The sequence below is a fragment of the Peromyscus californicus genome, unplaced genomic scaffold (assembly GCF_007827085.1).
Source record: "Peromyscus californicus insignis strain IS unplaced genomic scaffold, ASM782708v3 Scaffold_17__1_contigs__length_78620276, whole genome shotgun sequence".
Classification (NCBI taxonomy): Eukaryota; Metazoa; Chordata; class Mammalia; order Rodentia; family Cricetidae; genus Peromyscus; species Peromyscus californicus.
This window is the reverse complement of record NW_026294469.1, coordinates 23,417,911-23,433,773: the sequence shown is the minus strand read 5'-3', so window position 1 is coordinate 23,433,773 and position 15,863 is coordinate 23,417,911. Positions and strand designations below refer to the sequence as shown.

General features: G+C 43.8%; 1 protein-coding gene across 6 annotated transcripts in view; it reads left to right on the top strand.

Annotated features, from left to right (window-relative positions):
• The window catches only part of Epb41l4a (erythrocyte membrane protein band 4.1 like 4A), a 209,781-nt gene that overhangs the window by 143,572 nt on the left and 50,346 nt on the right, over positions 1–15,863 (top strand). For all 6 annotated transcript variants that reach the window (XM_052741818.1, XM_052741815.1, XM_052741816.1 and 3 more), the window contains 3 exons: positions 79–170; positions 1,844–1,921; positions 6,597–6,718. In XM_052741818.1, coding sequence (XP_052597778.1) covers positions 79–170; positions 1,844–1,921; positions 6,597–6,718 — 292 coding nt within the window. The remainder of the gene's footprint in view (positions 1–78; positions 171–1,843; positions 1,922–6,596; positions 6,719–15,863) is intronic.

Here is a 15,863-nt window from a genome sequence, read left to right as displayed (position 1 = left end):
TTTCTGTTCCCTCGAGCAGGGCCGCCCTGCACAGAGCGTGGCAGCCAGTGACCTGCGTTCCCTTCCTGTCTCTTGCAGTGTAACGAAACCTCGTTCTTTTTTGAAGCTCGCAGCAAAACTGCTTGCCGGCATCTCTGGAAGTGCAGCGTAGAGCATCATACGTTTTTCAGGTATGTTAAGGGAGCGTTTTGTCCTCTGTTACAGTGAATGAAGGTAGTGTTTGATGTTCAGGAGAAGCATTCTGCTCTGTGAATGTAGAAACATTTCTTTAATTTATTCAGCCCCTCGTTCTCTTGGTTGCATTAATGCATATGTGTGGTACACCTACATATGTACATATGTTCAGATTGATGTGCACATATATACACATATGTGTGGTACATCTACATATGTACTTATGTTCAGATTGATATGCACATATGTACACGTGTGGTACATCTACATATGTACTTATGTTCAGATTGATATGCACATATATGCACATGTGTGGTACATCTACATATGTACTTATGTTCAGATTGATATGCACATATATACACGTATGTGTGGTACATCTACATATGTACTTATGTACAGACTGATATTCTTTGCTCACACTGTAAGAACAATTCAGGGATAATTTTTTTAAAACTGTATGTGAAAAGCTCAGAGTTCTGTAGCACCTGTGTGACATGGATGGAAATTTGGTGTTTTGCTATGAATATACTGCCGTTGAAGTGCCTGTGAGATGTCTCAGAGGAGCTGGGGCAGGCATGTGCCATCACACTCGGCTCTGTAGGTACACTTTCTATATCATGACACTTTTTTTTTTGTTTCACGTCCTTTTGTTGTGAAGTTCAAAACAAAACAGCAAAACCAACCTCAATTGATAACACATTGTTTATTGACTCAAGATTGGGTTCTTCCCCTAATCTCCATGCTGTTTGACTGGAGTATTACAGAGTGACTGTTAATCCTGCCAGGCGCACGCCCTTAATCCCAGCATGAGAGGCAGAGGCAGCTGGATCTCTGTGAGTTCAAGGCCAGCCTGGTCTATGGAGTGAGTTCTGGGCCAGCCAGGGCTACACAGAGAAACCCTGTCTCAAAAGAAAAGAAGAATCCTTCATACAGTTTATACTAGTCTGTGAGGGGAAGAGGTGACCCAGAAGCCTAAGCTTTCCCCACAGCCCGTGACCCTGGGCTCAGGATCTGTCCATGGTGGTGTCTGTGGACGGTGCTCCGAAATGGGAAATGCTGGAATACGTTTTGCAGAAAGAGTGAGCCAGCACACATCCGATGTGATTAGCTGCCATTCAGCCTTCACTGAGTAAATGAGAACAGTGACAGAATTTCCAAGATTATAGAAGAAAGAGGAAGGTGAACCACCATTAGCGTTTCCCAGAGAACTTCAGAAAGTATGAGTGAGTTGTGTTTGCAATTGAGGTTAAAGTAACTGGTTATGGTTATTGGACTGGACAGATGGTCCAGTTGTTCAGTGAGCTTGTGGTCCTAGCAGAGAACCAAGTTCAGTTCCCAGAACTCTTATCAGGCAGCTCACAACCACCTTTAACTCTGTATCCAGGGTATTTGACGCCCTCTTCTGGCCTCCACAGGCACCTGCACTCAGGTGGGCATACACACACACACACACACACACACACACACACACACACACACACACTCACACACACACACACAATAAATCTTCAAAATAATAGCTGACTATTATTTCCTTCTAGTATGTAGAATAAGTAAAATATTTTGGTTGTCTCTATTAAATAGTTTTCTGTATAGCTTTGTGCTCAGATGTTGTATACGTGCTTATATTTACAAGTCTTTGGTTTTCTTTTTTTAAATTAATTAGAATGCCAGAAACGGAGTCAAATTCATTGTCAAGAAAACTCAGCAAATTTGGGTCCATAAGTTATAAGCATCGGTACAGGTAAATGGCATCCCCCCACCCCCTCAGGGTTTGTGCATGTAAATAAATTTTTAATTCCGTTACCTACATACAGGCATAATGAAATATGTGGGTTCCTCCCCCCACCAGCGGTGCCAATGTACTGTATAAATAAATCTTCCTTGACGGAAATGACTTTCCAGTTTTAAATGTATTTAACATCTCCATTAGCTATGTAAAGTTATGGGCTTTTAGAGCATGGTAGAATTTATTACATTCAGGATTTCATTTTGCTGTAATTATCGGTTATTTCCAATTATGTTCTGTGATTATGAAACAAAGCAGATATTCTGGATCGTAATTGACTGGTTGTGATGTTAGAATATTCAGTTGATCCCATATTGAGCAATTTATATTCTGCATCAAAACACGCTTTTACATACATAACTTACTTACATATAAACCTGCTTATAGTCATGCTTACTTTATATCAACTTTGCTGGGCATATTGTCTTTATTGTGTAATACTTCCTATTGCTTCAGTTAACTGTCATGGTCTTCTGTGATATTATCTACACCGAAGAAACTGAGGCTTAGGGACTCCACGGGATTCCTCACAGTAACCTCGCTAAGAAGCAGTGAAGTGGGACCCAGGACTCCACAGCCTGTGCTTTGATTATTAGACAGACTCAGCCTGTGGAGAGAAAACCTGACCACCAGGCAGCTAGGTGCCTTTCTTATCTGCAGTAAAAGTGAGAGTGAGCTCTGTATTTTGAAAAAGCATTGGCTATGTTTCAGTTCTTTCTGTTCAGTGGAAAGCTGTGATGCTTAAGGAATGCTGTTAGGGCCTCGGGTATACAAAGACTCAGCTCTAAGCATTCTGCCATCAAAGAGATGCAGCGTTCCTTAGGCAGAGAGGCAGGCTGCCAGGCCTAGTGAAGCCACGCAGGGTGCGGAGATGCCACCTAGGAGATGGGAGACCACTCCATCGGGTGATTAGGGACATCACTGGTTGAGCTGCTTCCACAGAAGATGGCAGAAGTCATGTTTGCAGGACTGTAGTGTGCCAGATTTGAATTCCTCTTTAATGACTCCCTCTGAAGTCTTAGATCTGAGACAAGAGACAATCATTGAGAGTGATCAGCTGTAGATGCCCAGTGCTTCCTCGGAATATGGTGTCTAGTAGAGCATTCGCTCATTTGATGACGAAAAGGAAAGTATTATTTATTCTGGGTACTTCTGATTTTGTATGAAGGTTTTTGTTGATATGTAAATATTCAGCCTTCAGATTTTCAGAATTCTTCCTTAGATGAGAATATAATTATGAGATATTTAGGAAGGTAGTATACACTCTTACATTGAGAAGAACAGTCAATACCCAGTATTTATGCTGTTTTTCCACTCATGATATTGCCAAGGCTACAGAGAAAGTGCTTAAATCTGTCTCCTTGTCAACAGGCTGCAGCTAATGCAAAGGCATCTGTCTTATTAGTGCTTAGATGATTAAAATTATAATCATGCTCTTTAACATACGCTGGAGTTAGTTGGCATCTGCAAATATAGCCATACCTGATTTCTCAAGTTTACTGAAATGCAAATATTGTGGCTACTGGGAATTATTATTAGAAATTATTTTTATTGGATTTTGCATATTAAATATAATTTTTCCAAGAAAGCAATTAAATGTAACCTTTGCAGAATTGGACATTCTGCTAAATCTGCTCTGATTTCATGGCTAATGTTAACTGACTGGTAAATCTTAATGAAACCCAAATCTATTTATTTGTATATAAGAAGTACTAACTTCGTGCCACTTGTGGGAGAGAGGCGTTTCATCTGTCTGGTCAGAGGTCAGGCAGGACAGGTCTCTGATTGCTGGGTGGCTACTAATATAGACTGTTTAGTGGTAAGAGTTGACAAACTAGCATCCTTTTAACCAGTATCACATGCCTACCTCTTTGTTCTGGAGCACAATAGCCAGTCACCTCTTGCAGGCTGTGAGATATGGTAGCAAAGGAGCTGTGTCTCAGGGCTGCATTGTGTGAATATGGATGCCTCCATGTGCACATATGCATGAACGTGTGTGTGTGTGTGTGTGTGTGTGTGTGTGTGTGTGATTATGAATGTGTGAGTGTGTGTGCGTGCGTATTTGTGTGTGTGTGTGTGTGTGTGTGTGTGTGTGTGTGTGTGTGTGTGTGTGTGTGTGTGTTTGCAGGGGCTCTTATGATGTGTCTGTATGGAAAGGAAGACAGTTTTCTGGTCTTTCTCTTTTCTGTCTTAGGGCTTGCAGAATGCCAGGGTGATTCTTGCATCTTTTAGGAAAACTAGTTAAGATTTAAGAAGGAAGGAAAAAAAATCAAACATTTTAAGTGATGTGAGACAATCAGGTTTCAAAATTAAATTGGGAAGAGGACTGAGCTGAAGCCTGATGTTTTGATTCTCTTGTTTTTATTTTGAGGGACCAGTAATCTGAAATGAAGACTGATTAAATCTCTGATTAAGTATTTTGTTACATATTGATATCTCCTTATTGGAGTCTCTTGAGAATTAGCCTTTCCTCTTCAGTGTTGTTGGGTTCCTTGAAAGAATGGGTTGCTTGACTTCGGAGGAGGTCTGAGAAGCAGGCATCCTCCCTCTAGGATTGAACCGTAGGCGCTCTCAAATTTCATGGAGTGTGGAAGAGACCCAGTTCTCAGGACTGCCTATGTGGTGTTGGGTGCTTTCCCAGGCTCTGTGTACTTGATCTGCACAGTGGCCCACCAAAGAGGTATCCTGTCCTCAATTGCAGGATAGAAATTGGAGCCCTCCCCTGGGAAAGTCATTAGGCTTAGGACCCGTATACAGCAAATCTGCTCTGTGAAGCCAGGCAACTCTCCCCGTTATTTCCCTCCCTCTCCTTCATGGTGATGCTCAAGGACTTTGCCAGCCAGAATAGAGAAGATGGATGTGCCAAGGGTGTGAGGAGACATGAAGTGGGGAATGTCATAAGTGCATGCCCACTACTTGAGACTACAGAGAAACAGCCTACTGTAAGAAGGGGTGTAGTATAATACAGCCGGTGAAAGGGGGCTGCGGAGATCTTTAAAAGCAGTCTCAAAGACCACAGGCTAGGGAAAGGCAGATCTGAGTTTTCCACGGGGCTTGGAATTTCAAATCAAATAGCTAAGTGTTCTGTTCCTCCGTGCCTGCAGACTGATCGGTGTTGACCAGATGGGGAGTCTGAACGCCGTTCTCAACCTGGATCTTGTATAGCCTGAAGTAGATTAGGTGACATTTCTGGACCTTAGTCTTATTAATCTTGGGAAGTTATTTTCCTATTACTTTGTTCCTGAGAAAGAAACTATGAAGAAAAATTGAATAATAAAACATAATTTTGTTATAAAATGCCCCAGTGGTCTGCACATTTAGTTATATTTTTATGACAAATGTTTTTTCCTCTGTGAAGTGAGGTACACACTATCCAAGCCTTTGTGATGTCGGAGAAAGTCTGGAGTAGGTAGACCTGATCTTTATGCTCCAAACCATATGTGATAATGGAATCTTGTCTTTCTGTGGGATTTTTTTAAGCTGTTCAGAAAAAGAGCCTCTGCACATAGAGCCCTCTAAGCTAGAGGAGGACCGGTTTATTTTGGTGAGTTTCAGAGATTTGAGCTGAAGGTTAGCTGGGTTCATTACCTTGGGTCCCTAGTGAGGTGGCACCTCATGGCAGTGGGAGTTTGTGGTGGGAGAGACTGATGATCTCATGCTTGCTAAAGAGGGTGTTGGTCAGGAAGGAGGACGAGAGAGGAGACAGATAGGTCTGGGTCCATATGTATATTATTCATATTCACTCAGAAGGCACACCTCAGTGACCTACTTCCTCCAACTAGGCCCTGCCTTCTAGCAATCTGTTGGGCTATGAACTGACCAATGGATTAACCCATGGCTGAGATGATTAGCTTCACAACCTAGTCAACTCTCATATCGGCCACTGGCTGGGGCCAAACCTTCAACATATAAGCCGTGTGTGTGGTGTGTGTGTGTGTGTGTGTGTGTGTGTGTGTGTGTGTGTGTGTGTGTGTGTGAGAGAGAGAGAGAGAGAGAGAGAGAGAGAGAGAGAGAGAGAGAGAGAGAGAGAGAGAGAGATTTAAACCAGAATGCCAGCTCAGGGAAGGAAGCTTGGGCTCCAGATCCTCACATGACCTCTAGAGAAGCAAACTCCATGTGGACTTCTAGGTCTGTTTTCTCTCTTTCTGAACACATGGTTTATTAAGCGAGGGATATAATAAATGACTGACTGTGCCAGAGCTCAGAGACAAAAATCACACTGCTCTATTGCAGGGGACACCTTACAACTTGCTGTGTGAGCCCAGCACAGGACAGGCTTATAGAATTCCAGCCCTTTCATAGTCACCCACCATGACTTCTCTGGTGTTCAGCTATGAACCCCAAGACCATCGGCAACCTTTATTTTTATCCTGTCCTACCTAAACATAAACCTAACCTTTGATAAATCATCCCATCCCGGTCCCTCCGCAAGCTCTTCTTTTTACCTGACATAGCCCCTCCCTTAGGTTAGGGCTACTTTCTTGGTTATCAATTAAAAACCTCTGTATGTTCGTGTCCTGTTGCACCTGTGCTGTTCTTCCTCTTCTTTGAAAGAGACTCTTACTGGACTGTTGCTTAATTCTGTGGCCATATTTATTACTTTTGCTAATCAAAATGTCACATTTTCAAGTGGCAGGACAGCTTTGCAGATGAGCCGAGATCTTTCTATTCAACTTCCCCGGCCCAATCAGAACGTGGCAAGAAGTCGAAGCAAGACTTACCCCAAGAGGGTAGCGCAAACTCAGCCAGCTGGTAAGTAGTCAACCCCCGGGCATTCAAATGATCCAGCTATTTCTTTTAGGCTGGTGTATAAAATGTGCTCACATGGTGACTACAGATATATAAGCTTTTAATTTTTTTTATTATCTTTTGAGTGCTTGATGTGTGTGTGTGTGTGCGTATATGTGTGTACATGTATATGCTAACATTTGTGTACATGACTGTATGCACACATTGGGGTTGGGTCAACTTTGGGTGTTGGTTTTCACTTTCTATCTTGTTTGAGACAGGGTCTCTTTTTGGTTGTTCATAGCTGTGTATACCAGGCTAGCAGGCCTCTGAATTTCTGGGGATCGTCCTGACTCTGCCTCCCATGTTGGGGCAGGAACACAGTGATGGCAGGTGCATGACCACACCCAGTGTTTTTACTTGGGACCAGGGGTTTCGAACTCATGTCCTCACACTTGTACGGCAGATGCCTTGGCCACTCGGCCATCCCCCTTTGCTTCTAATACTAGAATTTTTAGTTTGGAAAGTTTCAAACCACCAATAACTATTATTACTTAACATTACTATTGTTATTTTCTGTGTTTTGGAGGAACAGGGTCTCATATATCCCAGCCTGGTCTGGATTCTGTAGACAAGGCTGGACTTGAACTCCTGATCTTCTTCTCTACCACCCAAGTGCTGGGATTCCTTGTTTGCTCACCATACCTGGATATTGATCAGGAATTACCAATAAGCAGACAGAGCAGTCCTGGGAGTAGCCATGACTTCCCTATGATTATACTTTATTTTTGGAGGCGTTTTATTTTCCAATGACTATACTTTATTTTTGGAGGAGTTTTATTTTAAGTGAGTAATTTCCTAATTTAGTGGATGTGAGATTGAACTGAAATAACTTTTAATAAAAAGTCTTTATTTTTTTAAATAAGAAAGCATTGTTGAAATAATTATACGGAACCCAGAACAGCCTTTTAAAATTATTACTATTCTTTATTTTTATATACATGAAATCATAGACAGACATCCATATGTCTGTCTATGGGTATCTGTACACATATGAAGTTTAACTGGACTATCAATGCTCAAAATTCTGAAGCAGTTCCCCAATCACGCTATCACCAGTCCATCTGTCCAGTCAGAGGAAATGAAACTATCATAAAAGATAATTATTTATTTTCACACCGTGACTTTACTGCTTGTATAGCCCTTTTCTGAGCAAGTTTAGTTAGTTTATCTGGTATGTGTTTAATGTTGTGTGACTGGATCATGGCGTGTGTTCTTTTGGGTCTTGGTTCTTCTCATCACCTCTGTATACAGAACACCAAAGTGCTGGTTCCTAGTATTGAGTATTCATTCTCCCGCTTGTCAGATTTTCTATTTTGCTGTTGGTGGACATGGTGCTGTTTAGAGTTTTTGTATTGCTGGTGCATACTATTTCTTTAATAAAGCCACCCAATCAGTCCATTTTAATTTTTGATGCCCAAAGCTCACAGAATTTTCTTCCAGAACACCTCTCCAGCCTCGTCTGGTCCTCTCCAAGCCTTACACATGCAGCACCTCTTTTAAGCCTCATAATAACCCTGGAAGGCAGGGCCCGGGGGGAAAAAGTCTATTTATGTTTTACAGTAGAGGAAAACATGGTCCTAGGAGCTAAACCTTTCTGTTTAGGGATAAAGCCCATTTCTGCTTTATTCTTTGAAATGAATTGTTAATAATAAAAATCAACATCAAGCCTTTGTGTGAGAGCTGGTTGTAGCCAGCCTGCCTTCTTGCCCACCTTCCTTTCCTATCCTTGTCCTTGTCCCGTCCATCCCTTGCTCTCTTCTTCCCTCCTTCCCTCAGTCCTCCCTCCCTCTCTCCCTCCTTCCTTTCCTCTCTAAGACAGAGTCAGTCTTTATAGCTCTGGTTGTCCTGGAACTCACTATGTAGACCAGGGTGGCCTCGATCTCACAGAGATCTGTCTCGATTTACCCCTAAATGCTGAGGCTAAAAGGCATTTCCCACCAAGCCCACCTTGATGTATCGTTTTGGCGTTCACTTCTTTGTTCTAGCCTCACACTAAGGCCATGCAGGGAGTGAGTGAGTTTGTTGATTCTTAGATATATGAATGACACTTGATTTACCATTTCTAAAGTCATTTTAATCTGTTCAGCCTTAGGTTTCCTCCTCCCATTGGTCTTGGGAGACACAATCGTTTTTGATGATTCTGTAGTGGCAAAAATAAACCATGGCTTAAATTTGCAATAGAGTACCTTACTATAATCCTTGTTTCACTGAAAAGGGCCCTACGATTCCAAAAATAGTTGGGTCAGGATTACTGTGGAGCTAATCTGCTGTGCACTGGTTTTACTGCTTGTCATGAGTCCATTGGGATAGAACACACTGAGACAGTCACATGAAATGGATGTATTACTTATTACTTAAGTAAGAAGCAAGGGGCAAAAGAAGCCTACAATCCCCTGTGAGCTGGTCTCTCGGGGCTTAGTCATGCTTCATGGGGCAGGTGGAATCTTAACTGAGTTTGCCTCACTTCTGCCACACCTGAGGGACTCCAAAAGGGACTCCAACACAACCCTGCATTCTATACTCAGATGGTCACAGAGGCACCGGGCTAAAGCTCTGACCTGCATCCAGCATTCAGGGAAGAGGAGAAGAGCCGAGGCTGTCCTGGGAAGGGCCTTTCTAACTCAGGATGTCACCTTCCCTGGGAGGCACAGGAATAAGGGCTGGGTGTGTCAGACACTTCCTACTTCAGCACATGACATTTCCCACACACTTTACAGTTAGTACAGCCAAGGAAAACTGGGTCAACCCAAGGTCACACAGAGAGCTTCTACAATCACATAGTAAATCAGTGAAGTCAGGGTCTTAGGCATACACCTCTAGTCTTCTAACGCCTGGTCTTACGTTTTATTTAACATATTGTACCATCATTTTATGTAATATCTTTTTATGCAATCCCGTCGGGCTAACCATCCTGTGCTTAAGATTAACAAACAAACTTTCCACTCTGTTGTACTTCTGAAACGTCATAAATATCATCTCCCTCCCATCATCACACCCCCGTTTCCTATTTCTTTTGGTTGTTGTTGTTCTTTTTAACTCAAAGTCTAATTAATGCTGCTCATACGCACATAGGTGTGGGATCACCCCCCACCCCGGCAAGGGCAGCCTTCCAGTGGCCGCACTGCTGTGGGAGGAGAGTGGTGGTGGTGGGGTCCTAAGTTGAAGCAGATGTTTGAGGAGAGCCCTCTCGTCTCACCCTCAGCGATCACTGTGAGCTTTCCTCTCCAACCCCACAGGCCCTGTGGAGGAGGGCCGTCCCTGTGAAACTGCTCTGAGAGAGATGAGATGGTGGGGTCTACAGAAAGGCCTCCTAGAATCCCAGCTGCCCAGAGAATCCTCCTCGCCAGCTGTGTTCTCCCTCTCATACTGGTTTCTCCAGCACAGATGTCTCTGTTGCTAGGACACGGCCACCACTAACCGGCCAGGAAAGAGCAGTAGTTCTTCTTTGTTAAAAAAAAAAAGTTTTTTTTAAAAAACTAGGCTGGGGATACAGTACAGTTTAAAGTATATCAGGCTCTGGATTTTATCCCTAGAACTTGAAGAAGAAAAAGGGAAAAAAAAAGCCTAAATTCCACTGGTTAAAAGGAAACAAGGTATTACCTTAATAAATAACCTTGCTTAAAATATTTGAAAAATTTCACCATTGAAATGGCAGAAGCTGATTCTTTATTTTGGCAGTACTGGGGATTGAACCGAGGACCGAATGCTTTACCACTGAATTATATCCCCAGGTTTGTTTCTTTTCCATTTTTATTTTGGGAGACTGGAGAGATGGCTTAGCAGTTCAGAGTAACTTGCTGCTCTTCCAGAGGATGAGAGTTCAGTTGCCAGCACCCATGGCAGGTAGCTCAGAGTCACCTATAACTCCAGCTCCAGGGCCACACACAGACACACACACCTACATAGAATTAAAACATCAGAGTAAGAACACATTTTTTTAATAATTTTTTTTGTTTTGGGAAGGGTCTTGATAAATTGTCCATAGTAGCCTTGGACTGTCCTACTAGACCAAGCTTAACAATTTTTAAAATAGAGATTGTGGTTTTGGGTTGTTTTTTTTTTTTAGGGCTTGCCCTGTATTTGGCAGAAGTGGAGTTATAGTTTAAAGAAGACATAGATTCTTTTTTACTCTAATAAGGCCAACTACTGTTTATAGATGGACTCCTCTTAATGTGATCACCCAATAAAGTCTTAGAACTACAGCTTTTGCAATTATCAGCATATATTCCCACCTCTCATTTCACATTTTTGTATAATTAACAAGTAGCAATCGATTAGAGGTGGTTGTTGCTCGTTTGTGTTTTTAGCTTACATGCACCGCTTTTTACCTTAGAAGACATTCTTTTAGTACTTGGGAAGAGAAAACAGTTCAGTCTGAGTAGATGACTTGCCCCATTTAACCTGCACCCCAGCTCTCCGTGAGTGTAGAGCCTCGGACTCACCTCTCAGTCAGGAATAATAACTGTCTGGTAGCTTAAAGGTCATTGTGTTTAGCATCTGCCAGGCATAGGCCTTGGCACCTCTATGAGGAAGTACATTCCAGAGTCAAGATTCTGCACCCCGCAGCCTGCTGCCCCACCCAGAGGAGTTCAGTGTCAGGGCAGGCAGCCAGAGCATTCCGCAAATCGGAGCTGCCTCCGTGGCTAGAGCCCCAGTGTGTGGAGAGGAAGGGAGGCGGCGGGCAGGAAATATGCATATTTGCACAGCCCTGACTCTGATAAGGCCTTGGCAGCTCAGGCAGGTGGGTTCTTGTGAGAAGTGTCTGCTGTCCGCAGGCAGTAAGGACAGAATATTTAGGTAGAGCCCAGAATTAGCTGTAAGGGACACAGTGGTAAAGCCATTTGTACTGTCCGAAGTGCTGTGGCTCAGTGGTTAGGACACTTGCTGCTCTTGCAGGAGACAGGGTTTGGTTCCCTTTGCCTGCACCACAGCTTATAGCCCATCTATAATTCCACTTGCAGGGGACCCAGTGCCCTCTTCTGGCCTCTATGGACACTTGGCATGCACACGGTACACATACATACACACAGGCAAATATTCATACACATAAAATATTTCTTTAAAGCAAGATGATGTCATTACTCTTCAGGCTCTGTGGAAGGGGCCATGGACACCATGACCAAAAGGATGTGAGGATTGTTGGTCTGGACATGCAAGCAGACAGCTACTGCCTCAGCCATGGCAGCGGAGTAGACCCATTTTTTGTTAATGGTTCTTCAGTGTCGTAGGAAGCATAAAACCTGGATATTTATGTGTACTTTTCAGAATTTGAAATATTAGTAATTGATTTATTTCATTTAGAAAAACTTATGTGCTAAATCTGAGTGATGGGTTTGGTTTGTAGACTGACTGTCTCTTTGCGGTTCCTGTTTGGGAGTTAGGGTAAATGGTTGACCTACCACATGGCCATGAGATGCCTGCCCCTGTCTTGGGGCTCCCAGTGGGCTTCTTTAGTGATCCCTGGGAGATTCTATTTCCTTCCAACACTCCATCACTCTTGGCATGAACACTTTGTTATTAGTAGGTTGGTCAGCCAACTACCGGGAGAGAGAGATGTTGCCATAGCTCTGGGCCATGATTGACCTGCAGGTAGCTGACTGGCGTGTCTGTTGGAGACATGAGGTAGGTCCAGCCGAAGCAGTAGATATAGAGAAAGCGTTGATGCAATGAAGAACAGTTTCTCCTAATGCAGTGTAGCTCTGGACTGTCGAAGAGGCGTGTCAAGAAAGAAGCATTTATTGGACACGTGCTCTAGCTGTGTAGTGAATGTGTTAGATGTGAGACAGCAGAAGCCCGGCATGGTGAATGGCCATCAGATCTTTCATGGTGAAGTAGAGAAAAAAAGGAAGCTGTGTGAATAGGGTATTCATCAATCCAAGGTGTGTCATCAACCCAAAGCATTGTGGGTCTAGTAAACATAGGAAGCCAGACCTGGTAAGCCTGCATTTGGCCTCAGAGGTCCATGTTAATAAGTGTGTAGCGCCGGGTGATGGTGGCACATGCCTTTAATCCCAGCACTTGGGAGGCAGAGGCAGGCGGATCTTTGTGAGTTTAAGGCCAGCCTGGTCTACAGAGCGAGATCCAGGAAAGGCACAAAGCTACACAGAGAAACCCTGTCTTGAAAAAACAAAACCAAAACCAAACAAACAAAAAGAAGTGTGTAGTATTTTAAAGGCACATTACTACCTTGAGCCTCAGTTTCTTCATCTGCCAAATGGGGATATTAACCCTGCCTCCTGGGTTATTGTCCTGGAGATGGTGGTTCCAAATAAGTTGAACATCTTATTGTGCTTTATGGGGGCTCGGCACACTTTAGTTTCCTTCTGGAATCCACCCATCAGTGTTTGACTTATGCTTATGATGCTGTCATACACAGGATAGTATGGCTGTTATGGGACTGTGGGCAGCGGACAATGAGGGATTGGGGATGGAGAGAGATCATTTAAGAACAATGGATGGAGATGGAGAAGAAAATTGGGGACTTTCATGTCACTGAACAAGACTGAGTATTAACAGACTATAAAGGAAGAGACTCACTCTGTTCAGTTCTTTCCCCTTGTGAGATAGGGTTCCAGGCTGGCCATGAACGCATGATCTTCCTGCCTCAGCCTCCCAAGTGCTAGGATGAACATGGCTAGGTCTTGTGCTCCTTATTGGCTTCCTACTTCTTAGAGTAGCCTTTAGTCCAAACTGATTTCTTTGAATTGTGGTAAAAAAACACATACTACAAAGTTTAACATCTTTCCAACTCTCAGAAGTTCAGCAATGCAGAACACTCACCATCTCGTAGACGGTTCTCCAGAACAGTTTTCTCTTGCAACCTGAAACTTTGTTCTCCCTAAGCACTCCCTCCTGCCTGCTGCCTGCTGCCTGCTGCCTGCTGCCTGCTGCCTGCTGCCTGCTGCCTGCTGCCTGCTGCCTCCTGCCTCCTGCCTCCTGCCTGCTGCCTGCTGCCTGTCTCCATCTCTTATATCCCCTCCAAATGTGCATTGTTCTCTCCCGACTCAGGATTTCCTATGACTGAACTGGAAAACAGCTTTTTTTTTTTTTTTTTTTTTTGGTTTTTTGAGACAGGGTTTCTATGTGTAGCTTTGGAACCTGTCCTGGATCTCACTCTGTAGACCAGGCTGGCCTCGAACTCACAGAGATCTGCCTTCTAAGTGCTGGGATTAAAGGCGTGCGCCACCACTGCCCGGCAAGCAATAAAGCAATAGGTAAACATGTTTTCTTTCTTCCTTTCTTTCTTCCTTTCTTCCTTCCTTCCTTTCTTTCTTTCTTTCTTTCTTTCTTTCTTTCTTTCTTTCTTTCTTTCTTTCTTTCTTTTTCTTTCTTTCTCTCTCTCTTTCCTTCCTTCTCTCTTTTCTTTCTTTCTTTCTTTCTTTCTTTCTTTCTTTCTTTCTTTCTCTTTTTCTCTTTCTTTCTTTTTTTCTTTTCTTTTTTTTTTTAGCTAAAGACCAAACCCAGGGCCTTGCGCTTGCTAGGCAAGCGCTCTACCACTGAGCTAAATCCCCAACCCAGAAAACAGCTCCTTACAGCACATTTGTCACAGGGGCCTACCTGACAGTTCCCAAGTTCCCATAATTGGTCCTTCCTTCTGTGCCTGGTGGCCTCCCTACTTGAAGGAATTGGTTGCTAGTCCTACCGGGTGCATTTTCCCATCAAGCAGACTGTAGAAAGAAAACAGACAAAGAAAGGACAAAGCCCAAGGCTGCAGAGAGGGGAGACAACATTGTGGAATGCACAGACAACATGGCGACACCAGGGCTCTGGATCAAGGAATCCTTCGTAAGCTCAGCAGCTTCACCTGTCTAACAGGAGCAGGCTGTGTTGTAGGCACATGGTAACTACCTAATTCTCCCGTAGTCAGGAAGCGACCTAGGAACGCACACTGTGTCCAGGACTACGCATCTGCCAAAAGAAGTCTGAGGACAGGGTTTGAACTTGCGTTGGTGTGATTCTACAGCCTCATGGTACTTGCCATGAAGGGCCAGTCTGCACAAGGAGCCCATCAAGGGAAGAGAATGTGAATAAGTAGCATCTGTTGGGCATTCTTGTGTGCTTGGGTCCATACTTGAGCTCCGCAGATGGTGTCCCGCTCATTTCTTTCAGAAGATGCTATGACCGTGAGTGTTTAGGTTAGAAAGTTGGAGCTGGGACTTGTCTGGGAACCACAAAGCTGTAATAAGTATCTAGAATGATCTCTGGGATACAGCGTAAGCAAGGAGTAGGGGAGGGAAACAGAGCAGCATTGGACCTGGTAGTGACTCATGCTCCCATTGTATAAAAAGACATACAAAAAACTGTGGGTGGGGTATATGTGTGCAGATACACACACAGGCAGGGTAGATTACAGGCTGGTAATAATAGTGGCCTTCAAAGGGGAAGTGTTTTTGAACAAATGGAGAATGGGAGGAAGATTTATTTTATTTGATCCCTCGCCCCATGTTGTAATTTTTAAAGGCCTAGTAGTTAATTGTCAGGAACGCATTATGCTGGGTAAATGCTTTCAAACATACATCCATGTTTTTTTCAATAGAGTTAGGCTCTGAGCTGCAGACACTGATACTATTCTAGAAAGCATGCAGTGTGATTCGTAGAGTAAGTAACAGGACACACCAGACCAAGCTTAGAACACTCGGGTGTCAGGAATGTCTCCAGTGTTGAGAAGCCAATGGAAGAGAGAGGACAAAGAAGGACAGAGCCCGTTGGGCTCAGAGAGGGGGACCGAGTTACTGAACAAGGAGGACTCCGGACACTGGATCCGGGGATCCACAAGTCCCCTCAAGTTACAAGCTGAGCCACGTTCCCTCCACACCATGAGCAGAGCAGAGTTCTGAGGCTGGAGTGAGGCACTTGGGTGCCTGTGCATGTTACCCCAATGTCAGAGAGGATTGCAGATGGTACCTCCTGGAGCACCTGCTTTATTCCAGAGAAGGAAGAGTCGTGAGCACACAGAGTCCTTGCAGGGCGGAAGTGGGACCGGTGCTTTGCATGGTAATTAAGGGACCAAGACCAGAGGAGGTGGTGTGGTCAGCTGGTAAACTAAGGATAACTGGTTCTTCAGCGTGGAGGCTATCTGGATCATGATCACTTGGGGGTAGGGACT